This window comes from Podarcis filfolensis (genome assembly GCF_964270895.1).
Source record: "Podarcis filfolensis genome assembly, chromosome: 3".
NCBI classification, from domain to species: Eukaryota; Metazoa; Chordata; class Lepidosauria; order Squamata; family Lacertidae; genus Podarcis; species Podarcis filfolensis.
In genome coordinates, this window is record NC_139606.1 from 101,181,381 (window position 1) to 101,208,706 (window position 27,326).

Genomic DNA, 27,326 nt, shown 5'->3' on the forward strand with positions numbered 1-27,326 from the left:
CAGTTAGTAATATCCCCCTCCCCAGTCTTTGAGATTTTCTCTACATAACTGAATCCCAGGCTTCCCCTCTGATGAAAGGATTCAAACTTCAAGCTTAATTAACTTTGGCATATGTGTTTGCCAGGAGTTGCTTTCCCCCCTCTCTCTTCCTCTCCGTAAATTAAGAGGGAAAAAAGTCAAAAGAAACAGTATGACAATGAAGGCAACAATTTAGCTAACTTTCCCCCTTCCTTAAAAGCTGCTTAATGAGGTTCAACAATAATGCAAGAGGAAAACAGAATATTATGTTGTTTTGAAACAAAGGGAGCGAGCAAAGCAATCAAGTCACCTTTAAAAACGATAATATTGGCATTAAGAAAACACAGCCATTGTGATGCTTATGTATCTGTTTTAGGGATGTTTGTCTTACCGACCCCTGACACCCCTGTATTATTAGGAAGTTTTGAAAATCTTTCTTCTCCCCCCCTCTGTCTGCTCTCTCACTCTATCCAACTTGAAATGCAGCCAAGTCAACGTCAGTTATTGCGCTGAGGCCATGCATCGGCTTTGCAGAGCTCAGCCACTTAGAATCCTTGCCTCTGACTCTATTCCCAGCGCTAGCCACTGTGAAGAACAAAATCATTTTTTTGGCACAGCTACACTCAGAAACTCAGGGCTATTATGTTTTAAGACTTAACACTCCTAGAAATGAAAAGAATCAGGATTCATTCTCTGAGAGCAGCAGGGTCTCTTACCCACTGCTTACTTTCTTTTAAGGAGTTCTGGTTAGTAGGTTGATAAAGGCTTTGGGAATTGTGGCAGTCAGAGTCAAAAAGCTTTACACAGAAAAACCGCACTCCGTGTAATTGATTAAAACCTGAAGAGGATCATTCTAAAAAGTCTAGAAAATCCTACAAAATGGGTACTATATTTAACTTGAATGCTACAATTAGGAGAATGGTTGGGGAGTGTGTAAGTTTACCCTTTTATTGCAAGTATGCTAAATGAAATTTTGAAATATTTTCAGATAACTGAGTTTTAAGGCAGGAGTTAGCCTAAGGTTTTTAAGAGACAGAGCTTTTGTCCTTTGATTTATAAAGTTCAAAAGAAAGCCTGGATTGACAAAGTTATGCTTTAAGGAAGGAAATATGGTCAATTTTCTCTAATAATCTTAGACAAATGAGGCTTTTTGGTTAATTAAAAGGGTTATTTATATAGGTTACTTCAAGACTGTATGCAGCAATTTACTATGGAAATAAATAAAAGTTCAGGTATAAGGATTCACTTGGTGTTTTATGCTTGTAAGATAAACCACTAATAATTTTTCATTTATGCTACAAAACCACCCAATATTTTGTAACATTGTTTTGCATTGAAAATAAGCATTTAGGAAATAGCTGTGCTATTAATACTAATACTACTACTACTACTACTAATAATAATAATAATTTATTTCTAATCTGCCCATCTGGCTAGGTTTCCCCAGCCACTCTAGGCGGCTTCCAGCAAAAGATTAGCAATACATTAAAACACCAGTCATTAAAGACTTCCCTAAACAGGGCTGCCTTTAGATGTCTTCTAAATGTCATATAGTTGCTTATTTCTTTGACATCTGATGGGAGGGCGTTCCACAGGGTGAGTGCCACTACCAAGAAGGCCCTTTGCCTGGTTCCCTGTAATGTCACTTCTTGCAGTGAGGGAACCGCCAGAAGGCCCTCGGCGCTGGACCTCAGTATTACATTTTGCTAGCTCCAAAACTGTCCCACAGAGACAAATCTGGGGGAGCAAATGATGATTTTTACAATCAACAGCACAACTTCCTCCATTTCATCATAAAAACAACTTCTAAAATAAAGCTTTTAAAATGATCATCTTGTTCATTAGTCAATTGGACTTTATTCCATCATTGAACCAGAATTGGGTAGCAGCCTTACAAACAAAGTAAAACACACTTTAAAAGTGGGGGCAGGGGCTCAGGACTTTTGGGTCACCGCCTAACAGGCTGATACTATAAGCAACCACTTAACCAAGGCTAATGGCCGCACAATGTAGTTGTTATCCTATACGCTCACAGCATAAAAATCTGCTATGCAAGAGCTACAGAAACAAAAGGTAATTCCATAATGCTGATAGCCATTCCCTCAGAATCCTTAGAAAGTCAGAAGTAAGTTCCATTGAGTTCAATGAAGTTTAGTTCCAGGTAAGTGGTTATACAACTGCAGTCACAATGTTTTGTTGTTGTTTCTAGATCTACTATTATCTAAAATGATACTTTCCAAAATACTCAGTTTTCCACACTATAATCCATCACCCTTGCAGTCAGCACTATAAGGCTATATGAAACGCACAACCAGTACTATTTTTCTAGAAAAAGAGGTGCCGGAACTCACCATGAACACCTCCCGTGTTCTCTTATAATGGCAATGGCGCCCACTTGAGAGGTGCTGGAACTCAGTTCCAGAGAGTTCTGGCTTAAAAAAAAACCCTTGTGTACCACTATTTACGCTACCTTGATTATATTATAGTTTTTTGTGTATCCCTGGAGGCATCTGGATAAACCAAGCTCAAACTACAACGTGCCCTTAATTTATAAATTAATCTTGAGCAATAAAATACTAAGCTTAAAAATGTGTGGGTGGGTATATAAATAAAAAAAATTTACCTTAACGTTGTGAACTGAGTTTGACACAAAAGAAAAAATATCTAAATACAGATGACCGCAGAACTTCAGAAATGCAACGCAGTAGTCTTTGAACACCTCTAAGTCAATTAATCTGGTATTTTCTTTCACTGTGTAAATGGACAGCCAGTTCTCCAAGCCACATGAGTCAACTGGAGCTTTCATTAGCTACAAAACAAAGAAGAGTCCAAAAACCTACATGTAAAAAATGGAAATCATGCAATATTCAAACATTTTCAGAAAGCTGATCTTTTCCCCAGCTACTAATATCCTTACAGTAGCAATAGGTGACACGTTATAGCAGCTTAGTGTAATGTTACCCCTGACAGTTCTGGATATTTCGGAGAGGTAGTGCTTACAAGTATGAACAAGTATGTTCCGACTCGTCTTCAGATGAAATGGTAAACCTATAATCTCTCTCTCACTGTCCTCTATAGCAGGAGGTCATGTATATACAGTATACTGCATATGGATGTTAAATTTTGATCATTTGAGGGTAATGCAACAAAAGAAGGAATAACCAACCAAGTAACACGTTTTCAGTTTCTCCTCAAATACCAGCCATAAATCACGAAAGTGCCCAGCTGAGCAATACTTTATATTTCTTTTCAACTATTTTACAGTGTTTCCTATAAGCTTCCACATATCTCAGCAGGAAGGACAATAAAAAGATGAAATGGAGTCCACGAGGGCACCAGAGCTAAGGAGTGGAAATGGGCAGAATTGCATTTCTAGAACAATGTATACTATGAAAGTGAATTTAATGATGGAAACTGTGATAGATCTATACTAACCCTGGAGGTCGAAAACTCTTCTGCTTTTTATGAAACAGAATAGGAAATAGTAGCAGAAGCTCCTTCAATGGAATTTCAGAGCCATCTTTCTCAAATACATAATAACAAAAATATAGAATTATTTCATAGGTCTGTACTTGAACTAGCATCAACCTACCGTGAGGGTGCTATTCAAGGAATGAATGGGATTGTGTAGTTTTGCTGGAGAAGGGATATCCATTTGCTGCATTTAAAATTCAACCAACCAGTTTTTAAAGGACTAAATAAAATAAATAAAGTGGAAGGTCTATTGAATAATGAAGCATTGCTTCACATGAAAGGATATAACCTTGTTCATATTTGCCTCAGTGTGCTAAGTGATTGCTCTGCTGTCAAGAGTTACGGGGGTGGGGGCAGAACGATCAGTTTCTAAATAACTAAAAACAATTAAAACCACAATAAAACTTCAAAATAAATTGAAAACTGGTGCAGGCACTGGTGGGAAAATGCATTATGATGCTTGTCATTATTATTACATTTTTTTCAGAGCTTGTGTTTTTGAAACATGCACATCCTAAGTGCGCATTGTACTGAAAGCATCTAATTTACACTGTGTTCTTCAAAATGTATAGAAAGCATTTTTAAGTCAATCCAAAGACTGATTAATGTAACTGATCAGACATTGCACCCCTGCTTGCTTGCTTTCTCTATTACATTTCCAAGTAATGAAGAAGATAAGGAGAGGGCTGTTGGAGGAGTCAAAAGCACTATCTAGTCCAGCATCCTGTCCTCACAGTGGCCAATCAGATGCCTACGAGAAATCGAGAAGCAGGACATGAGCGCAGGAGTACTCTCTCCCCACTTGTGCTCCCCAGCAGCTGGCATTCATATGCAGTTATCACAGCTAGTAGCCACTGACAGCCTTATCCTACGTGAATTTGGCCAATCCTCTTTTAAAGCCATCCAACACGGTAAGGGATTCTACCATCTCATTATCCTTACTTCACCCTATCTTTATAATAATGAAGGTTTCTAGAACTCAACACTACAAAATCCAGAAGTCCAGTTGGGCTCATTCAGTTTAAAGTGTATATTTCATTCTAATGGCTGGAAGTCTCCTCTGAATGATTTTTTTTTTGTCCCCTTTTTTTAGTGCATGTAAGCTGGGTGGAGGAAAGGAGGATACATGTTAGGGACCAGGCCCATGCACCTGAAAGCCATATACAGTGGTACCTCGGGTTACAGACGCTTCAGGTTACAGACGCTTCAGGTTACAGACTCTGCTAACCCAGAAATAGTACCTCGGGTTAAGAACTTTGCTTCAGGTTGAGAACAGAAATCGCACGGTGGCAGCAGCAGGAGGCCCCATTAGCTGAAGTGGTGCTTCAGGTTAAGAACAGTTTCAGGTTAAGAATGGACCTCCAGAACGAATTAAGTACTTAACCCAAGGTACCACTGTATGGACTTTTAAAAATACTTACTTTTTTTGGGGGGGGTATTGAATAGTTTGGAACTCTTGCTACTAGATGTTTGAAGCAACCTAAATGCTTACTTGCATATCAGGATCTTATACCGACTGGCGGAGGAGGCGGGATGCAGTCCGCCCAAGGTGTCATCCTTGAGGGGGGTGACACTGCCACACCGCCTCCCTGGGACGCTCGCCCCACCCCCGCAGGCAGCTAGCCCCCGCCCCCAGGTGCACAGCATGTGTGCCGCTCCGGGTGCTGGAGAAGCTAGCTCCGCCTCTGCCTATATAAGGTACCTTGTATCCCACTGGGTCTCCATATGTAGTAAGAATGTACAACTCATTGTTTCTGTGTTCAACGTGGTAAATGACTCCTTCTGTTCGTTGTTGCACAAGAACAGGAGACTTAAAAGGGTGGTGGGAATCAACCAACCACACTTCAGAGGCATTCTTGCTGTTACTGTTTATAGTCAGAAAGCGTTTGTCTTTTGTGCGGTAGAGATCCACAAAATATCTGCAAGGAAACAACAAACTATTAGCAAACATCACCAGTAGAGATAGCCAAGATATTTGGATAACAGAAGTTTCCAAAAAAAGGGGGGATGCTATCCACTGCCATTTACAGTAACATGAGTCTAGGGATAAAGTCTGACTCAGTAAAGCAGATTCCTATTTGCTGATCTAGCCCACAGTGGGGCTGTATTTGCCTCTTGGCAAACAATCAGTTCAGATCTCTGGCAGGAGTCCTCTGTCCCTCCCCCAGCAGTCTGCCTTGCCCACTTTTTGCTCTGGCTCCATCTCATTGGCTTAAGGGCTGCACACTTTTGGCATGCAGCCTTTGACTGATTATCCCCAGGGTAATGCAGCTTTTGACTGGAGATGCTTTGGACTGAACCTGGGACCTTTGGCTACTGAGCTCCGGTCCTTTCCCCGTCGTGACTACAACATCACCACATTTTTGGATGTGTATAGCGAGTACCATAGCTTGGCATCTACTCCAGAATACGAAATCTTTCAAAATATTGAATCACTGTATATTACTTTCACTGAGGAACTTTGCAAGCCACATCCATATCTAACAATACATGAAAAGTATATTGGGTTGGATAAAGACTTATTTGGACTTAGGTGGCAAGGAAATCAATGGGACAAATTGTCATGAATTAAGTCTACTGATTTCAGTGGGAACTAAATCCAAACAAGACTGGATCCAACCCAATCCCTATTTAACTCTGAGTGCATTCATTTTGTTCCTTATGTAACTCTGGAGTTTAAGGTTCTCTTTTAGTCTGCAATTCTCACATTTTCATATTTCATTTTTACAGGTTTGTGTTTCCTTTTAAACCATTATCTCATGTACAGTAATGTGTAGAATTTAGGCTCCACAATCTATTTTACAACTTTTTGAAAAGGCAAAGATTGTCAGCTTCATGGAAGGAAAGGTAAAGAAAAGATTCAAGACAGAAAGAGGTTATTCAAAAATTTATTCTGCTTTCTCTCCAAAGGACTAAAAATCAGGGCACGGACAAACTAATGCAGGACAGGACTTAGAAAGTTGTGGACCCTTTATGCATGAAACTCAGCAAATTAGCCTCTTTGTCAATGGAACTGTAACTCTTCCAAGAAAGCTACAAGCTGATCTTTACTTCAGTTTTGTTAGGAAAAAGAAATAATTCTGCTTTTTTAAAAAAACCAAAAGTATTTGATCAAAACCTGCTCTTGGTGCATACTTTCAGCACACAGATAAGTGCACCAAACCAATATGGTTTGCATTCTAAGAAACGAGAAGAATTCTATGAATGAAACAGGACTTCCCCAACTCCCTTGCAGCTGCCTCATGAAGAGCTGCTTCTGAGGATTGAGGAATGCTTGGGAATTGTACCTTAATACAGTATGGGGAGTGGGAGAGCTGCAGCTGCAGGCAGGGAAGCAACCAACATCAGAAAACCTCCATTGTATAAGCAAAAGGGCCTTTTGCTTGAGCTGTAACCTGGCTGGATCCAAGCCTATATTCATTTGCCCTGTGAGCAAATGAGAAGGAACTGCCTATGTTTTGTCTGGAGAAGAATGAGAGGAAATATGATAAAACTCTTCAAATACTTTATATCCAATTACATTGAAAGGGCAAAGATCTGCTGCCCCACTTATATACATTTTGATTTCCCAAGCGCAAGGGGGAGGGAATGAACTCTCCCCCTGCCCTGAAGTCAGATGTTGAGCCGAATCAGACAGCATCCAAAGCACTTTTGACCAAGGCAGGCTGTTTTCCAAAGAGCGGAATCAGGGTCCAAACAAAATCTTGTGGTCAGTGGACACCCCTAATATTAAGCTAGAAATGATTTTTGGGTCCACGTGCTCCTCCTTCAGACCTCCCACTGCATACTGACAGTAGTGTTTTGATCCTGGCTAAAGCAAACCACCGTTTCCCATTACATACAAAATGGATCACACAGAGAGAAAACTGTTCAATATATTCAGTTACCTTGTATCATGTTCCGTATAAACAAGCTCAGAATGTTTTTTATTAAAATCGCATAAATACACATGACGACACTGTAGGTTCTTCTGGGTGGTATAGAAGAGAATCTCATGTGCAGCCCATTCTGGGGGATGGGGGGGGGGGGAGAAGGAAAGTCAAATTAGTGTTTTTGCAATTATGGAAGGAACCAGGATTTTAGCTTTGGAATTTGAGAAATCCATTGTGTTTATTTATGCTAAGTTGAAAATGTGAAAATAAAAAACCTTCCAAGCATGCACAGTAGTCTGTGTATGACCCTTTGGATCTCAGTCACTGACCAGAAGCTTGAATTTAATGTGAAGAACGACAGATAAGCAGCGCAGGCTTAGAACCTTTCCTTCTCTTGCATAATAAGCATGTAACAGTTTTTCATTGTTGAGTTAGATTTAGTCGTCTTTCTTCAATTTAATCTTCCTGCCCCTTTTCCCCCAGCATCTGAGGCAAAATATTTTATCATGGTGAATATTAAAGTTTCCTCACAGCTAGCATAAACATGGCAGCTTTGAGGATGCAGTTGGTGCAGTGCTGCACCTCCTTCCTCCTGACAGCAATGTCAATGCCACTTATTGGAATGGTCTGAAGGTAAGATAGAGCAGCAGTGAGATTGGCTCTGCGATACACCCACACAGCCTAAATCTGGCCCTCCTGCCAGTGCACCCATGCAGCTCCCACCTCACTGCCACCCTGTCCTGTCAAGCCAGCTTACTCCTGTTTGCAAGTACCTATTGAGCAGTGCCCGTGGCATCACTCATTATAAGTGACACAAATTTCTTTCCCAGCAACACAAATGCCACCATTAACTTTTATTTTATTTGGAGGCTGAAACAGGGATCTATTTAGACAAATTACAAATGCATGGGCAACATCTGAGAAACCTGAATGTTGTGAAGATTCAATAATAGAAGTCTGATCTTCCATCTGAGATATATTACATTACGAAGGAAAGAGGTTTATGCTAACAGCTTACCAAAACTAAAGACATTTGGGATGATACACTCCACTTTTGGTAATGTGTCTAATTTCACAACAATACACGCAGACTCTTCAGAATGTGCACATTTAATCGCAGCAGCCATATATCTGTGATGTGGGCAAATTCGGATGCGCTGGATAAGGGAATTATGAAACGGTAGTGCTTCTGTACTAAGCAATATTTCATTGTTTCCTTCATCTACAATGTAAGAAAGAAAAAGCAATACTGTAAACCTAATACAAAGAACAGCTATTGTTTCTGTGTACTTTTTGTGATTTTTATAAATGCAGTGTTTTCCTATTAAGTAGCAATGTATACATGCACGTTGATCCAGCTAAAGATAGTCATGGAACAAGTTAGGTATGACAAATCTATGTCCCAGTTCTTCAAACGGAATTAGAATGCAGCTCTAAATCCCACTTACCTGAGTGCCACTGAATTAAAAGAGATTTACTTCAGAGCAGACATGTATAGGATTACACAGACTGTCACAGCTGAATGAATAAGACTGTGCTACTTTTTTTTTTTGCTTGATAATGCTATCTTAACTAATACTAATGGCAATATTTGTACTGTCCAGGTGATAAAGATTCCGTAACTAGCAAGAAGCCCACCCACCCCAAAAGCTTTCCACTCTGGATGATCTTCTGCAGTGGAAATTCCTTTGGAATGGGGTGGGCTGGCTTTTTAAGCACAGAGGACTCTCTGGGATGGTGTGGGATGCAATCTGAATGGTTGCAGTCAGACTGGGGAAAATTGTTAGAAATAGGGGATCCCTTTTACATAAGGAAAAATACTTTCCAGTTGTAGGAGGGGCTCTCTGGATTCCGCCCAATAATTTTGACAAAAGAAAAGCTTGACAAAATGTAAAGCTTTATTACTTTACATCTGGCCTTATCATCAGATTTTTGCCCCTAAAATTAGGTTGTTTCAAATACACTGTGTCACAGATTATGAAGCAAAGCTCTTAGATAAGAACAACTGCCAGCCTACTCATTTCATGTAGATATTGAAGAGCACAAAAGACAGAATAGATGCTCTGGGCACTTCATATGCCAATGGTCATGAGGTAGAACAGAAGTCTCCCAGCACCTACTGGGTCCATCCTATCACGAAGGACTGAAGCCAACACAAAACTGTATCAGGGCACTAATTTGACTCTACAATTGAATCAAGGATATTTGGGAACAATTATATTGACAGCTTGGAGTCGTTTCCCTATCTCAGGCTTTGATTAGAGCCTTGGCAGAAGCCTTGGCAAAGCTGTGGGAAACACCCTCAGAAAATCTTCCGGATCCACCAGCCACCAAGGGTGGAGAGCCAGTGGTAGCTAGGGAGATCATGCACTCGCAAACTACTTCAGACCAGAAAGTCATAGAATGGATGCTGAAATTCCCCAGGTCCAATAGCTTTAAGAGACTTCACCACCACCACCTCTGGTAAGGACACAAAACATGTCCCCTTGCTAAATCACCCTTTGTTGTAATGTGGTTTGACTGCCGTTTTTTGTTGTTGCTAAAACTGTGCATGGAAACACTGAAAACAGTAAAAAGAAACCACCCTGGGCAACAACAAGAAGGACTCATACCTACTTCTCCCAGCTTCGAACGAAATATGCAGCCATTTTCTTCAAAGTAAACATACTCTCCAAACCTAATCTGTTCAAAATCAAGACAGACATGAATCCTAGACAAAATCTGCAGAATTAGGTCACCATCTCACATTAGGAGTCCAAATATTTTTCTGAAGCTTCCGCATAACAAACTGAACTCTTTTGAAGTTTATGGAACACAAAAAGAATACGAAACAATCAGCATCAGCAAATAAGGTTTATTAATGTAATTATCCTAATTTCTAATTACTCACAGAAACAATTGGGATACTAGTGCATCCCCAGATATTTGGCCATGGGCAGGGTCATTCTCTCCTCCAACCCAGACTGCTGGAAGGTTTTAATTTTTTTAAATTTGTGTGGGGTGGTGGTGGTTGTTATTGTTGTTTCTTTTTATTGAGGGAGGGGAGATGTGTCTGGGATGAGAGGAGAGGAGCTGGGGCAAATCACAGTGGTTCAGGGTATGGGAAAGTATGGTGTGGGAGGTGGAGTAGGTTGGATAAGGGGCACAAAGCACAGGCTGTTAGTGACTGAGCCAAGTGCCAGCCCCTCCTTCAACCTGGAGAATTCTGGTTGTCATATCAGCCAGCCCTTGGGTCTGCGGCTGCTGTTGCTGAATGCCAGGTCAGCTCTGAATAAGACCTCCCTCTCCGTGATCTGATTATGGATGAGGAGGTCAATCTGGTCTGTATCACTGTGACCTGGGTGGGGCTGAGCAGGATGGAATTGATCTCATCCAGCTGTGCCCACCTGAGTACTCAGGGCAGCATCAGGGCAGATTTGATGGTCGGGGAGGGGGAGTTGCTGTGATCTATAGACATTATCTCTCTATATCATGTTGGGGGGTGGATCTAGAGTATGTGTCCCTGGTACTGAGCAATGGAGACAGATTCTGCTGGTTTAGTGCCCACCTCACTGCCTAGCCATCTCCCTGAGTGCTGGCTTTGGGGGACTTCAACATCCATGCTGAGGTGACTGGCTCAGGACCTCATGGTTGCCATGACAACCATGGGGCTGTCTCAACATGTCATGGGGCTGTCCCAGCTGTGCCTCTATCAGGACAAGGATAGATGAAGTGTCATCTATGCTCTGGTAATAAGGCAGCGTCTTGTATGTGGGGCTGCCTCTGTAGAAAGTTCATAAACTTCAGATGGTGCAGAATCCAGCAGCCAGGTTGCTCACCGGAACAAGACGGTTTGAGCCTATATTGCCAATCCTGGCCCAACTGCACTGGTTGCCAGTTAATTTCCAGGCCCAGTTTAAAATGCTTAAATGGCTTAGGACCACAATACCTCATGGACTGCCTCCACCCATATAAACTGACCCAGACCCTGCAATCATCATATGAGTCTCTTCTTCATGTGGCTTCTCCGTTAGAGGTCCGGAGGGTGGCAACATGAGAATGGGCCTTTTCTGCAGCGGCTCCCTGCTTGTGGAGTGCTCCCCCCATGTATTTTCTTACCACTGGGCTGCTCAGACTGGATGAATACTTGTCATAATGAGCTTCTAATCTTCGTTTGATCCTCTTTGTCATAGCCATATATTTTGCTGAACAAGCTCTCCAGTTCTCCTGCTCTGACTCTAGAAGATCCTGGTACAAAACAAGCCACAAAAAGCCAAGTTCTATTAAGTAGGAACTGCATTCTTTGTCATGCATTGTAGAACTATGTTCAACAAACTTGGCCTTGCAGCAATTTGGCCAATACTATTTTGTATACTAAATGATAGGGGGTTAAGTCAGGAGCACACTAAGCATGTTAACCATGTGAACGCAATTAATTTTTTTCAATCTTGGGGATACTCAATAAGCCTTGAGATCATATGGGCTGGGAGTGGGGGTTATTTCTTTTTCTGTCACACTCCCCAGAGTACTGCGTCTCCGAAGGGAAGTCATCATTGCTGCTATTGATGGTTTCCCTTGCAAGCTGCAAGTAGCTGCTTTGGAGATGTGATCTTTGTCAGGATCATGGGAGGCAGAGGGAGTATTAATCCCCATTCTCAGCCTCCACAGTCCTAAGGCTGCTTAGGCTTCCATTGCTGCTCTTTAAATACCAAAAAGTGTACTTAAACTGCATTTATACTATTAATGTCATTTCTAGTTTGGCCTTCAGAACAGAAGGTACCATTGTAAACGTAAACATTGTGCAAACACAAAGATTGTCAGTGTACCTCACTTTGTTTGCACATGGAAGATGATTTCTGCTCATCAAGAAAAAAGGATGTGAGCTCTCTGATCTATGAACTATTTAGGGTCTTCTCTATCCTTCTACACAAGGATTCAAGGATTGACTGGGCTGAAAGATTTGTTCAAATGGCATACCTTACAGGAAAAGAACCTCCATGACCGAATGACTCCATGGGAATGAGGAACGACATAGGGATTTCTCAGGTACTTCGCAAAGAAAAATGCCTGTATCTTTGTTTGACTACAAGATCTTAAGACTGCAGATACAGAATATTTAGAGTGGTTCTTGCAGTGACCAGTGCTGCCCTTCAGGAGGCGAAGAAAGTAAATGGAGCCTAAAAACATGATGACAACATATTCATTTTACTTGATTCTTCATTCTTAAAAAATGTATTTGTGATTCCAAAGTCATGTCAAGCTTGATTAAAGTAGACACCACCACATGGTATGAACTGATGGTAAAATTTCCTCCCAGATATGCAGCATGTACAGGAATCAGAGTGAAAGCTGGGGAGGGAAAAGAAACAATTGTAAACATTTCTTCACTGCTTTACAAAAACAGTATATATGTTAAAAGGTTGTATGAATTCCCACATGGTGCTCAATATTGCCAGTATCATCACAGTTAAAAGATGCCTTAAAAGATAACAGCGAATCAATTATATTTTGCAACATAAGATCCTAACAGCCCATGCCATCTCCCCATAAAGAGCCAGGGGACTCATCTCAGGAATTCAGGCAGCAGCGCTCAGGTGACTTACCGTATTTTTCGCTCTATAAGACGCACCAGACCATAAGACGCACCTAGTTTTTGGAGGAGGAAAACAAGAAAAAAAATATTCTGAATCCAAGAAGCCAGAACAGCAAGAGGGATCGCTGCGCAGCGAAAGCAGCAATCCCTCTTGCTGTTCTGGCTTATGGGATAGCTGCGCAGCCTGCATTCGCTCCATAAGACGCACACACATTTCCCCTTACTTTTTAGGAGGGGAAAAGTGAGTCTTATAGAGCAAAAAATACAGTATTCCCTGCAGCACTGAGGCAGCTCATAGGTTGAATGAATTATTGGCGTGATTTTTCCTGTGCTGCAGTAGCATTCTTATAAAGCATATTTACTTCTCTTTTTTTAAAAAAATAATTATATTTTATTAATTTTCCATACATTCAATCCACATTACAATTTCTATTAAATTTTCCATTTTTGACTTCCTTCGGCTTCTCTGCCAATCATCCAAATTCAAACTTCTTTAATTACACATTTCCAAATTTTACTATTGCCTTTATACCTACCCCCACTTCTATTTTGCCTTTTTACAATATTTCTTATGCTGTTACAGAGCTTCTCTGAATGCCACTAGCGTTATTGCATTATCACTTATACATTCCCAGTATTCAACTAATTTTCCCCAGTCCTCGATGAACTTTTGATCTCGTAGATATCTGATCTTCCCAGTCAGTTTATCAAGTTCTGCATAGTCCATCAGCTTCATTCTCCACTCCTCCAACGTTGGTATTTGTTCTTGTTTCCATTTCTGGGCCAGTAATATTCTTGCCGCTGTTACTGCATATTGGAAAAGTTTGTGGTCCTTTCTATTTATTTCATTACCAACAATTCCTAAAAGAAAAGCCTCTGGTTTCTTAACAAATGTATATTTCAACATTTTTTTCAGCTCATTATATATCAACTCCCAGAAGCTTTTCACTTTCTTACATTCCCACCACATATGACAAAATGTACCATCTTTTTCTTTACATTTCCAACACTTCTTACATGTTTTGTACATTTTTGCAAGTTTTACTGGTGTGATATACCATCTGTATATCATTTTCATAACATTTTCCTTTAATGCAGTACATGCAGTAAATTTAATACTTTCATTCCATAGTTTTATCGAGTCGTTAAATTGTATATTATGACCAATATCTCTGGCCCATTTTATCATAACTGATTTAACCTCCTCATCCTTTGTATGCCATTCCAACAATATCTTATACATTTTGGATAGGATTTTATATTCATTATTTATTATTTCTGTTTGAAATTTAGAGTCTTTCTCTGCATATCCATATTCTTTAAAATCTTTTTTAAACATATCATTTATTTGGAAATAATGCAACCATATACCAACTCTTTCACTTCTTCATAAGGTTTCATTTTCCATTTCCCCCCTTCTTTAATAATCAAATTTCCATATGTAATCCAATTCTTTCTCATATTGATTTTTTTAACACTCATAACCTCTAAAGGGGACAACCAGTGTGGAGTTTTTACTTCAAGTAGGTTTTTATACCTCTCCCATATTTCTATTAGTGATCTTCGGAAAATGTGGTTCTCAAAACCTTTATGGATTTTCTTCTTTTAAGCATATTTACTTCTCAGCAAGCAGCCACAGAGCTGCACCGTTACTATAGCATATACAACCTAAGGAGCAGTTATTTCCCATATATTTGCTGTTTTAGTAAATAAGGACATTTATTGTCTGTAACGATGGCATGGGGATTTGAAGCAGAATTTAGCTAAATTTCAGTACAATGACCATTTCTAGTTCGGCAAAATCAGTAGGAATGCAGGACCTACCTTTTAACTTTCTGCCTTTCCGTAAGCAGGTATATAATACTTCAGGGGGGAAACGCGAATCTCACAGCGGAAGCCGCTACAGCTCAGAATCTGTTGATCGCTGACAAGCGCAGCAGCATGGTGAGACGAACTGCGATGGCATCATAGCTCCGCGACTCAACGCCTCAGTTGCCCTCACTCGACACTCTGGACACCGTTGCCCATAAGCAAGATGGCAGCCAAGGCCGCTTTCTAGAGTCACTAGTTTGCCCTTAGACAAAATGGTGGCCCAGCATCACACGTCCCTTCTATCGTTTTCCCTGCCCGTAGATAAGATGCCGGAGAACCTGGACCCTCCTGTCTCCATTTTGGTTCCGGGCATTTAAATCCCCCCCCTCAAAAAAAACCCCTATTTGAGATCATCATCCCAACTTCTCTCTCTCTCTCTCGTTAAAATTATATTCAACATCAGCCTGATATTTTATCCCGAGCCGAAGCCGAAATAAAATATTTATACTTTTTGAAGTTTTCATAGCGATTTTGTGTTGTTTTCTTTAAAGAGGGAGCTACTGTGCCTTAACATGACGGGCAGAAAAATCAACAGGTGAAGTTCCTCCCAGTCTTCCTATGGCTCCACGGAGTAGGGGCGATAGGGATGAGAGGGAAGCTTCGTCGGCTATATTCCTTCTGCTGTGGTGGTGGAGAGTCTTCAGACCACGTCTTCCCCACTTTGAAAAGAAACGCTCAAAGAGGTCACATAAAACTCCTGCGGCGGAGCAGTTATAACCAAGCCTTGAAAGCTTCCCATGTCCATCTCCCCTCACAGTTGCCGCAGCTTACCCGACGGCGCAACGTCCCTTAGCCCTTATCAAAGATGGCGCCCAACGTCCCTCCTCTCCCTCCGGGCTCCATGGGAGGTTCTCTGTCACAGCTGCTGCTGGAAAAGATTGAGGCGAAAGCTCTGAGGCGGCTTCCCCCTCCCCCCCATGTGCTCTCCCTCTCTCAGTGAGGCGGCGGGTCGCTCGGGGCTATCCTTTCCCCGTTGCACTTCGCTTCCCACCCCGCCTCGCTCTTTTTAGATATCTATTATTTTTGGCGCGCTCTCCCTCAAGTTTGAGCCCCGGCGCGAGCCGCTCCCGCCATGAGCGCTTCTCCCCCAGCTGACAGGTGTCAGGCAGAAGGAGAGGAGGGAGACGCCGGAGGAGCCCGGGAAGGAAGCCGGCAGGCAGCCGCCAAAGCCCGCTGGGTGCTCCTCAGACAGGTACCTTTCCCTTTCCCAGCCAGGGACGTCGTTATCCTCCTCACCATCCTCATCGTCAGGGGGTCCTGCCTGTCTCTCCGTCTCTCTCTAGCACCTTCTGGGTCGGCGAAGGGCTTCCGCCGTCATCATTTCACTTTTATTTTTCACAGTGCCCCGCGAGGAGAGCCCCATTTCAGGGACGGGGGTGGTGGTGGGGAAATGAGATAAGGGCACGACTTCACGCAGATCGCAAAGTTGGAAGGGACCCCAAGGAGGACTATCTAGTTCCGTGGTTCCCAACGTGGGGCACACGCCCCACAGGTGGGGAGGCAATTTAATTTTCATGGGGGGCAATTCGGGAATGAGTTATTAACAGTGAATGATGGCCTTATAGGCTTCCTTCAGGTGACTATGAGTTCACTTTTTGAATAATAAGAATTAAATGGGGGGGGGAATCAGGATTTTAGAGATGCTTAGGTGGGGCATGGCCAAAAAAAAAAGGTTGGGAACCACTGATCTAGTCCAACCCCCTGCAATGCAACTGTCCCATACAGGGATCGAACCTACGATCTTGGCAATTATCAGCACCATGCTCTACCAGGCATGGCCAAACTTGGCCCTCTAGATGTTTTTTGGGACTACAATTCCCATCATCCCTTACCACTGGTCCTGTTAGCTAGGGATGATGGGAGTTGTAGTCCCAAAACATCTGGAGGGCCAAGTTTGGCCATGCCTGCAACTTGCCCAAAGTGCCCTCCCTGCTCTTGAGGTTGTGAATGAACCAAAGTCCCCCCCCCTTGCTGTTTCTGTTAGTAATATCATTTATTTTAATTTTTACCCTACCCTTCAAGGAGGTCTGTGGTTCTAGTCAACATTTCTATCCTTGCAACAACTCTGTGAAGTAGGCTAGGTTGAAGGAGAATATTGGACTCAAGGCTGCCCATTCATGGCTGAATGGTGACTCTTGTCTCGGATCTTCTCAGCCCTGATGCAACCCTCTAACTCAGGGGTCTGTAAACATTTTCAGCAGGGGGCCGGTCCACTGTCCCTCAGACCTTGTGGGGGGCCGGACTATATTTTGAAGGGAAAAAATGAATGAATTCCTATGCCCCACAAATAAACCACAGATGCATTTTAAATAAAAGCACACATTCTACTCATGTAAAAACACCAGGCAGGTCCCACAAATAACCCAGAGATGCCTTTAAAATAAAAGGGCACATTCTACTCATGTAAAAACACGCTGATTCCCGGACTGTCCGCGGGCCGGATTTAGAAGGCATTTGGGCCAGATCCGGCCCCCGGGCCTTAGTTTGCCTACCCATGCTCTAACTAACCCAGCCCATTCCAACCTGCTTCCCACCAGATATTTTGGAATACAAATCCCATCAGTCCCAGCCAGCATATGCAAAAAAGCTGTTCTAACTACTAAATCACGTTGGCTGTCCAGAACACATGTTTTTCTGGTTTACTCACCCATGTTGCTAGGCAAGAGAGTAGTTAAAAGATCAACCTCCTCCCACTCTTCAGTGAGCTGTAGAGAGTTCAGTGGATATGAGTGCTGAAATTGCTGTTACTGTGTTTAAGTTGCTTTTAATGAGTGGTGTGACAATTTGATGGTTGGATTTTATTCTAGATCTCTGTTTCGGCTTTTCTGTGGCCCGCTCTGATATTGCAGTAATAATGAAAAGTGGGTAACAATATTCTAAGTAAATAAGTGGGAAATGCGGTGTATTTTTTGTGTGCAAATGCTCTATGGCACTGAGCCTTTTGTCAGTCAAAATACCGCCCTTCGAAGCTGATCCCTGTTATAGTTGCAGGGCACAGCTGCTCCCCGTGGCTGCCACAATGTGTGGGAGCCACTTGCAAAGGTGCATTGTGTGGAGAACCTTTGCGCCACTGTCAGCATCATGTCTCCTGAAGCGCTGTGTGGTTCCCTCCCCTCAGAAAGCATACTGTATAATTGGGAAACGTTCAGAACAGGGCAACTTAAATTATCAAGGAGGATGGAGCAACTCCCCTATGCAGAAAGTTTGCAGCATTTGGGACTTTTTAGTTTAGAGAAATGGGACGTGGGTGGCACTGTGGGTTAAACCACAGAGCCTAGGACTTGCCGATCAGAAGGTCGTCAGTTTGGATCCCGTGACAGGGTGAGCTCCCGTTGATTGGTCCCTGCTCCTGCCAACCTAGCAGTTCGAAAGCACGTCAAAGTGCAAGTAGATAACTAGGTACTGCTCCGGCGGGAAGGTAAATGGCGTTTCCGTGCGCTGCTCTGGTTCGCCAGAAGTGGCTTAGTCATGCTGGCCGCGTGACCTGGAAGGTGTATGCCAGCTCCTCGGCCAATAAAGTGAGATGAACGCCGCAACCCCAGAGTCAATCACGACTGGACCTAATGGTCAGGGGTCCCTTTACCTTTACCTTTAGTTTAGAGAAAAGTCGACTAAGAGGAGGATAGAGAAATGTTTCTCTCTCTCTCGTACCACTAGAACTCGTGGACTTCCAATGGCGCTGAATGTTGGAAAATTGAGGACAAATAAAAGAAAGTACTTCCGTACACAACACATAGTTAAACAAGAAGCAGCGATGGCCACAAAGGATTAGAGAAATTCCTGGAGGAGAAGGCTATTAGCAGCAACTAGCCATGATTGCTGTGCTCCTTCTCCATGGTCAGAGGCAGCAATGCTTCTGAGTACCAGTTGCTGGAAACCACAGGAGGGCAGAGTGCTCTTGTGCTTGGATTCTGCTTGCGGATTTCCCACAGGAATTTGGTCAGCCACTGTGAGAACAGGATGCTGGACTAAGATGGGCCATTGGCCTGATCCACAGGCTCTCCTTGTGTTCTCATAAGTGCCAGAAAAAGAACATTAAATACTCTGTAGCACAAAGTTTAAGAATTGGCAAATTTATATGTCACTGTAGTGAAATGTGAGCTTTTAGGCAAGATGTTATTAAGAAGTTTCAAGAAGTAAGTAAGTTTCTGTGAGGAAAGTCTTTCTCAGTTAATAAAGAGTGTTGTACAATATTAGACATCCTTCAACCTTCTTAAGCGGTTATGGTCAAAAGAATAAACATTATTTTTGCAAGTGTTACTTAAATTGTATTTTTGATGTTGTGAACTGCTCTGAGAGGTACGGATGAAGGGTGGCTTATTATTATTATTATTATTATTATTATTATTATTATTATTATACTGGGTTGTGCATTTTAATAATTGTAAGGGTTTATTTGCAGAACTATGAGCTGCAACATCAAATAACTTGGATCATTTAATGAGTTAATATATCATTCCAGTGTCACAGACTAAGTTGACATTGGGTGATATGAATCTTCAAGCACAATGGGAAAGTTTATGTGCCATTTCTCAAGTGCTAGGAAATCAAATTATCTATATGCACATGTGAACCAGCTGCAATTCAAAAGTAAAACCTATGCTCACTTTTATTAAAAGTTCCTATGGGATTAATGACTCCCTTCTGCCAGTCCAAAATTGACAAACGGGCCCATGATTTTGGAGCAGTAGCCGATTATACTCTGCCTATCAGAATTCAACCTGAGCTAAACTGTCACAATGTAGCAAGCTCCTGTTTCATTAGAAGCCCAATATCAAAATTACATTTATCAGTCCTTATGCTAGTTACCACAGCTTCTTAAATCCTGTGATGGATACTGGGAGTAACTAACCAAATTAACTTTTACTACTTTTTAAACATATAACCACAATTAATCTTAAATAGTATAATTACACCACTTTAAAATGAATGTCTCACATTGGGTAATAGTACCTGTTTCTCCAAAAGCAGAGTTAATAAGAATGTATCCTATTCAGATGCATACCTGTGGACAGGAATTTTAGAAATGCATGAAGTTACACCAGGGACAAGCAGTCCAGTGCCTGCAAGTCTTTGTTAGAATAGTAGGAATTATAACTTATTAAAATATTTAATTTAATTTAATATTAACTACTGTAATTTGTTTTCCTCCCAAAGGGTCGTAGGACAATCAAAATGAAAAACCATAACAATGAAATGTGTAAACAGAAAATAAGTTTAAAAGAAGCATAAACCATGCCACTACACACAAATGGCGAGAGGCCTAGATTAAGCAGAGTATTTCTGAAAATAACAGCCAAGAAGGACCCGACTTCTTAGTTTTGAAATATAGCTGTGTGGCTTTCAACTCTGTGTCCTTGAACCAAGGGGAAAAAGTTATAGAATATAGTGTGGTGAAATCATTCATCTGTGAGACTAGTCTTCTGTATGGCTTACTGCTTTTCTGGACCACTTTTAGACCAACAAACAATAAAGGGCTTCATTTAAATTGTGCTAATATTGTACAGCAATGAAAAACGAATACCTGACATAAACACAATTCACAAATCAGTGTTATTTCTACGATGACGCTGCTTACCAACACACTTCTTATTTTGGAATTTAAGCTTTTAATTTGTTATGAGCCTGCCTTGACAGGGTTAACCCTGAAAAGTGGCCTATAAATACTGAAATGAAATTAACGAAACAGGGTGTCCTAGCAATGAGAGCTGAAGTGGATAAAAAAATTATAGAACACCAACAAAAGTGCAGAACAGTCCTTGAACCACATTCTTGGTTCTTTCAACAGAAAATAACATAATGGATATTTTTGAAGAACATTTACTTAACCTCTGCAAGTTGTGTCTCCTGGAGGTTCATACATTCATCATTTTGATCTTGATCATATAATGGCAAAACATTTCTTCCAATAAGAATGATGACACCAAATCTTGTCAGTGAAAAAGGATCATGTGTCAAGTTGATGAAGGTAAAAACGATATCACACATTGCTGCATCTTCTAGGTTTACGGTGTGTGGTTTGAGTGTCTTTCAGGCACCTAGTTTTTTTTTGGGTTTTTTTAAAAGAAATATTTATTGAAGTTTTACAAAAACATAAATACAAGAACACATAATAAAAGAAAAAAGAAAAATAAAGATACAACATACAAAAGCAAAGAAAAAATAAGAAAAATTAAAAACAATTCCATTTTTCATAACTTAAAACTCATTTGCTTGTTTCTTTGACCTCCTCACACCTCCCTTCTTGTATTCCCATTTAAATAATCAAATCAGCAAATCCTTACCCTCTTTCATTTATCTTAACTCTATATCTTAACATTTTATAACTCTATATTTTCATCCATTATCAATTCATTTTTGCATATTCTTATTAACTTTGTTGCTAGTACCACTTATTTCCAATCCAACATCATTTTAACATTCACTAATTTTACAATGTTTCTGCAGATAATCTTTAAATTTCTTCCAATCTTCTTCCACCAACTCTTCTCCCAGGTCTCGGATTCTGCCAGTCATTTCCGCCAATTCCATAAAGTCCATCACTTTCATCTGCCACTCTTCAAGGGTGGGTAGATCTTGTGTCTTCCAATACTTTGCAATAAGTATTCTTGCTGCTGTTGTTGCATACATAAAGAACGTTCTATCCTTCTTTGGCACCAATTGGCTGACTATGCCCAGGAGAAAGGCCTCTGGCTTCTTCAGAAAGGTATATTTAAATACCTTTTTCATTTCATTATAGATCATCTCCCAGAAAGCCTTAATCTTTGGGCATGTCCACCAAAGGTGAAAGAATGTACCTTCATTCTCTTTACATTTCCAACATTTATTATCGGGCAGATGATATATTTTTGCAAGCTTGACTGGTGTCATGTACCACCTATATATCATTTTCATAATATTCTCTCTCAAGGCATTACATGCCGTAAATTTCATACCGGTGGTCTACAACTGTTCCCAGTCATCAAACATAATGTTATGACCAATGTCTTGTGCCCATTTAATCATAGCAGATTTAACCGTTTCATCCTGCGTATTCCATTTTAACAGCAAGTTATACATTCTTGAAAGTATCTTAGTTTTGGGATCTAACAGTTCTGTTTCCAATTTTGATTTTTCCACCTGGAAGCCAATTTTTTAATCCAAGTTATAGGCCTCTCTTATTTGATAATAATGCAGCCAATCTCGCACTTTATCTTTTAATTTCTCAAAACTCTGCAATTTCAATTTGTCTCCATCTTGTTCCAATATTTCCCAATATTTCGGCCCAGGCACCTAGTTTTTGAACCATACGCTGCTTGTTATGACTCAGATGTCTTGCATTTACTGGTTCATGCCCCATAAACATAGATTTTATATAGCTGCTGCTTGATAGATTAGGGCTCTGCAGGAATGCACTACTATAATTTTGCTCAGTGATGTCGTGGTCAGCAGCAGGTACTAGCATTTCACCCTTAACTTATTTTTCTTTCCTACAGCTTCCTTCTAGATGTGAAGGTAGCTCTGCATGTTTTGTGAAAATACACACTCAGACTTGGACTTCTATTCCAGTCCGTGTAATCATACCCACTTCCATATTTATCCACTCCACTCTACTAATATGCTTGATTTTACCCATAAATCTACGAGATAGGCACTTCTACCATTCTCACAATGTTTGCCACAAAGACTGTGTTTGCATGTAACGCAAAGCCATAAATTATGTGCCTGAACAGTGTGTTGCTGCATACAGCCCAACCTCTCCTGCTTTGCACCTCCCTTTGTGTGAGGGGCTCAGCATATCACAAAGATATGACACACAGATCTGGGATTGTGGGTTGCTAGGTTTTAACAAACCGCGGTTGCTAAGCCAAAATCAAACCATGGTTTAGGGCTGGTTGCCTGTTGTGATTTGTTAAGATGGAACAAAGCGTGATCCCGCTGCTTGAACTTCATGTTAAGCTATCCACTGCATAGTTTGATTACCGGCTCATAAGAAGGGAGAAACAAATGGGAGCATTACTAAACCATAGTTTATGGCTTAACACTTTTTGCAAACATGACTTGAATCCATAAACAATTTTTGTGGTCTGCGTATATTTCAATTAATCAATGATATTATATACTTTGTCATAAGTTTTATACTGGGCACTGCAAGCTTAAGCATGCCTCACTCTTCACAGGACTCTGGCATTTCAGAATGGATTAAAAAAAATAGCATGTCTGCAGGTGAATTAAAATAATACTTGTTTTAAAATGGTAAATTAAGCCAGAACTCATTCAAATGAATGTAAAGGAAAATGCATTAGATACCGAACACCCACCTTTATTTTTGATGCAAATAGCTGGGAGAATGCCAGTATTTCTGTAGCTCTTTTTTTTTTTTAATGACTGCCCAATACTATCAAATGAAATACTTCCCATTCATTTTCTACAGTTGGAACTAGTCAAGAATTTAGGTTATAGCTTTGTGGATCAGCTTTCTTTATTTCTTGTGCTTGTCTGTTTCCTTAGTGACCATTCTCATTTGCTTTTCTGGATAATGTGCTTGTTGTAAGGGTCCCTGGGGCGCATTCATTTAGAATGGCTGTATAAGGTAAGTTAGTGATCCTTGAAGTTCACTTAGAGGGCATCATGTAAACAGAGAACACTGTCTCTCAACCTTTTCAAAGCCTTATGTTAGCCAGCCTCGAACAGGTTTGTCACCTTTTGCTTTTTCATCTTTGTTTCTAAAACAGCTAAACGGTTTATACCACAGGGCAGTAGAAAAAATGAGGTTTGTAAATGCTTTGAGGAGATTGAAAGACACAAAATGTTAATGCACTTCCATACTATCAGTTTTTATAACATAGCTACTGTTATGGTTAACCTGTTTTTCCCTGTGTCTTGCCGAAATGTTGATAATTGAAAGCTTTATAATGAGAGATTTCATTTGATCCTAGAGTTTTGCTCGATGGGCAGAGCAACCCTATGGCCTATTTAAGAGGGCTGTCAATATATTGGAATTTAGATTGACATAACTAATTTGGGTCCTAAACTCTCCCAGCAGTAGTGTCAAAAGTACAAATATAGGAGGAAAAGTGGCAATATAAAAATGCCAACCACTCTCATAGCATGCCTTATAACTCTGTTGCCACCCACCAAACAGTGTTGCTCCCAATGTTGCCACCACATTAGTCATATTTTTCAGGGCTAGACAAAGAAGGAATAATGGTCCAGTGGTTAGGACGCCTGCACCTCAGACCCAGATATTATAGGCTTCACAGAAGAAAGGGTCAAATATTGGTGCGCTACCAGTTATTCCACACAGATTATGTGCGTGTAACTCCAAGCAACACAAATGCAGGCATAACTTTGAGTTGCGCACCCAGGCCCTGTGAACACCCCGCTTCCCGGGCATCAACAATTAAATGACCACACGTAACAACATTCTTTGGTTCAAATTAGGTCACAACTTATTGATTACAGATGTAAGTGGCTTTGACTTAGGCACTGGACATAACTGGTATCAATAGTCCACTTGCGAGTTGATTCTCCAAGGGGTTGAACTTCCTTCAGGAGAGGCTTTGCATCTCCCAACGGCTGAGGTCCTGACAGGGAGTCAGCAGAGACAATGGGACGTCACCATGTCACAACACAGCACTACCAATTAAATTGTAAGCTGTATTGTGCTTATGCTGAGTGTTTAGTAGCAATCCTATTCTTGGCCAACCAGCATAATTTGAGGATAGGATTGCAGTGTTAATTGAATTTGAGTTAAACTTGATTAGGCATTTCTGCCATTAAAAAAAAAAAAGATTACGTGAAACAGATTTTTAATTAGATGAAAGAATGACTTTTAGGAGGTATGCAAAGTCCTTATTAACCAAATAAGAGATAATGTTTTTCATAAACTGTGTAGCCCTGGTTATCAGCTAGATCAGGGTTGGGGAACCTATGGCCCTCCAGCTGGTGTGGGTCTCCCAACTTCCACCATCCTGCTTTTGTACTGTGGTCCTGCTTGGGGGCTTCCCATAGGCATCTGGTTAACTTTTGTGAAAACAGAATGCTGGACTAGATGGGCCTTTGACCTTATCCAGCAGGGCTTTTCTTTTGTTCCTATCCCTGGTCATGTTGGTTGGGGCTGATGGGCATCCAACAAAATCTGGAGGACCACAGGTTCCCCATCCTTGATCTAGATTGACTAACTTAAGACAAATTCAGCATGATGACATTGTGTCATTGCCATCTTACCTACATTGCTCCTGTACTTGCTCCCCACACTTCTAGTTTTGGGTTGCCATCCTATTTCACACCCGCCCACACCGCTCCAACATTCCTGTGTCCTTGTAGTGTGTATTGCATTACATTACTTTCATGGTTATAAAGATGTCAACAATAGCTGCTAGCTTGCAATTACCTCGGTGTGAGACATTTTCAATTTGAATAATTGCTTTTGAGCATTAAAGCTCTATATTGTAAGTGGTTAAATTTTCATGACTTTTTTTTTAACCAAAGGTTCTGAAGAAAAAACACTTGAAGAATGTTCACCTTCCGCAAGTATCAGTAAGGAGATTTGCTTCATTCAGTCTCTTCTCAGTAACAGAAGAGGAGAGAAGGGTGGCAGATGACCAAGGAACCTGGCTTCAGTACAAAAGCATCTATTATCCTGAATACAGTATATCCTTGAAGTAAGTATTCTTCTGTTTTTGCAGGTACTGTCTATGCCTGCCACATGTCACTTTTGATTTTCCCCTTTCAATTTTCATTTTTAGTAGTTTAAATAATTTAGTCACATCTTAAGATTTGATGAAATCATTACAGTATATGAATTTCAGTATTCAGTTGAATTTGCTTTGTCCAGTTCAATATGCATTGCTGTGGTCTAAACCACCGAGCCTCATGGGCTTGCCGATCGGAAGGTCGGCAGTTCACATCCACACGACAGGGTGAGCTCCCGTTGTTCTGTCCCAGCTTCTGCCAACTTAGAAGACAGAAAGCATACCAGTGCAAGCAGATAAATAGGTACTGCTGGTACATGTGTACCTTCCCGCCACAGCAGTACCTATTTATCTACTTGCACTGGTTTGCTGTCTAACTTCTTGCACTGGTTGCATTCTCACAAAACACATATTTGAGCTGATTTTTGTGTTTATGCAGGAGACAACTTGGAACTATAAAGGGGAAAGTGACTTGGGAGTGGTTTGGAGCAGAGATGTGGCAGGAAGGGAGAATACTATGTACCCCCTGCCAATTTTGTGCACCAAATCTTCCTCCCAAATGTAAAGGAGCTAGCTATTGGGTTCATGTTCAAGTGTGTAAATGCAACATGGTGTTTGCCCTAAGGATGGAACTAGATGTGGTGGTGGCAGACCTGGTGTCATGTCCCCAGAGTCCAACAGTGACCAAAATACTGCAGAGGCTGCAGAGTCATTAGCTAAGTAAGGAGCCAGACTGGGTATCTTGATCTGTGCCTTCACCTTCCTCCCAATCTACTCGCTGTCCTTATCATGTAGTGAGTGCACCAGGTGGGATACCAGGGAGCCCAGAAATGCCTGTCTGCAGGCCAGAGGGTTGGCCCTAAAGGATACAGTTCTCACAAAAGGAATAGAGACTTGGAGAGGTAGACTGGAAGCAGACCACTGCTATCATTTGTCAGAGTAAGTTGCATACTTACTGCATCTGACCTGTCTTGCCACCATGCCCCACGGCCTTCTTCACAAGGCCAGGCCTGGACACCTGTGCCTTCAAATGCAAGCACAGGTGAAGCAGATGGAGGATTTCAAGGGGGAAAGCAGCACGCTCAGTGGGAGTGCTGAACTTCTTGCCTTTATGCTACCTCCTGCAATCTCTCCCACATGGCATTTCTACCAACTGGCGCATTTCTGGTCTTGGAGTCTAGTTGGGACCATAGTGGCTGGAGGAAGGGGTATGGAAGAAATCACCCTTGCCCACTTATAATTTTTTTCACCTGAAATGGATCCCTCTGAGCAGTATAATGACAATCTGAGTTTGGTTACACTTGTCTGCTGCAATCATTTTAGTTCCACTCTTGGTACTACCATAAGGATTACAATCCATCTCCTCATCTTGTCTTCATGGCATTTTTTTATATTAATATATTTTTCCATAATCCAGCTTTCTCTCATAGTAAACTGGCTATCGGAAAATGTCAGAATACATTTGATGGCCAAACAGAGAGATGTTCTCAGCAAGGAGAATTTGAACATGCTGTGGAATCCCACTGAAACTTCTGATGCAACAGCTCGCAAAAAGCAGCTATAAAACCCTGCGGGAACTGTTACTGTACAAGATTTTGACAGTCCTGATAAAGCACTTGATAAATGAGTTACCAAAGTTAGATTTATAGTTTTCTTTCTATCATTTATTTGACTCCACACACTTCTGAAGCTTGTACTTCATAGCAGGACAGCAGTAGCTTAAACAACCTGAAGGCTATACTTTTTTCCTGTAGCCCCTTATTAAGCCTGCTGTGGATGCTGAGTTTTATATTTCCTGCCTAGAAGGTATTGTTCCGGAGGATCTGACTGAGTTTACACAAC

The 27,326-nt window shown here is 41.2% G+C and overlaps 2 protein-coding genes across 5 annotated transcripts in view; one reads left to right on the forward strand and one right to left on the reverse strand.

Moving 5' to 3' along the window:
• PREPL (prolyl endopeptidase like) overlaps positions 1 to 14,900 on the reverse strand; it is a 24,434-nt gene extending 9,534 nt beyond the window's left edge. For all 3 annotated transcript variants that reach the window (XR_014545831.1, XM_083605118.1, XM_083605117.1), the window contains exons 1-8: positions 14,761 to 14,900; positions 12,321 to 12,692; positions 11,463 to 11,591; positions 9,977 to 10,046; positions 8,383 to 8,586; positions 7,380 to 7,500; positions 5,195 to 5,411; positions 2,642 to 2,827 (exon numbers count right to left, since the gene is read on the reverse strand). Coding sequence is in view for 2 of the 3 variants with exons in the window: in XM_083605118.1 (XP_083461244.1) it covers positions 2,642 to 2,827; positions 5,195 to 5,411; positions 7,380 to 7,500; positions 8,383 to 8,586; positions 9,977 to 10,046; positions 11,463 to 11,591; positions 12,321 to 12,530 (1,137 nt within the window). In the remaining variant the exon portion in view is untranslated. The remainder of the gene's footprint in view (positions 1 to 2,641; positions 2,828 to 5,194; positions 5,412 to 7,379; positions 7,501 to 8,382; positions 8,587 to 9,976; positions 10,047 to 11,462; positions 11,592 to 12,320; positions 12,693 to 14,760) is intronic.
• Positions 14,901 to 15,869: 969 nt separating this feature from the next.
• CAMKMT (calmodulin-lysine N-methyltransferase) overlaps positions 15,870 to 27,326 on the forward strand; it is a 245,004-nt gene continuing 233,547 nt past the window's right edge. Inside the window, exons 1-2 of one of the 2 annotated variants that reach the window (XM_083605524.1) lie at positions 15,870 to 16,000; positions 25,282 to 25,454. In XM_083605524.1, the coding sequence (XP_083461650.1) occupies positions 15,881 to 16,000; positions 25,282 to 25,454 (293 nt within the window). In that variant the 5' untranslated portion in view covers positions 15,870 to 15,880. Of the gene's footprint in view, positions 16,001 to 20,645; positions 20,777 to 25,281; positions 25,455 to 27,326 lie in introns of those variants that run through there. The other variant, XM_083605525.1, reaches the window with a different exon arrangement.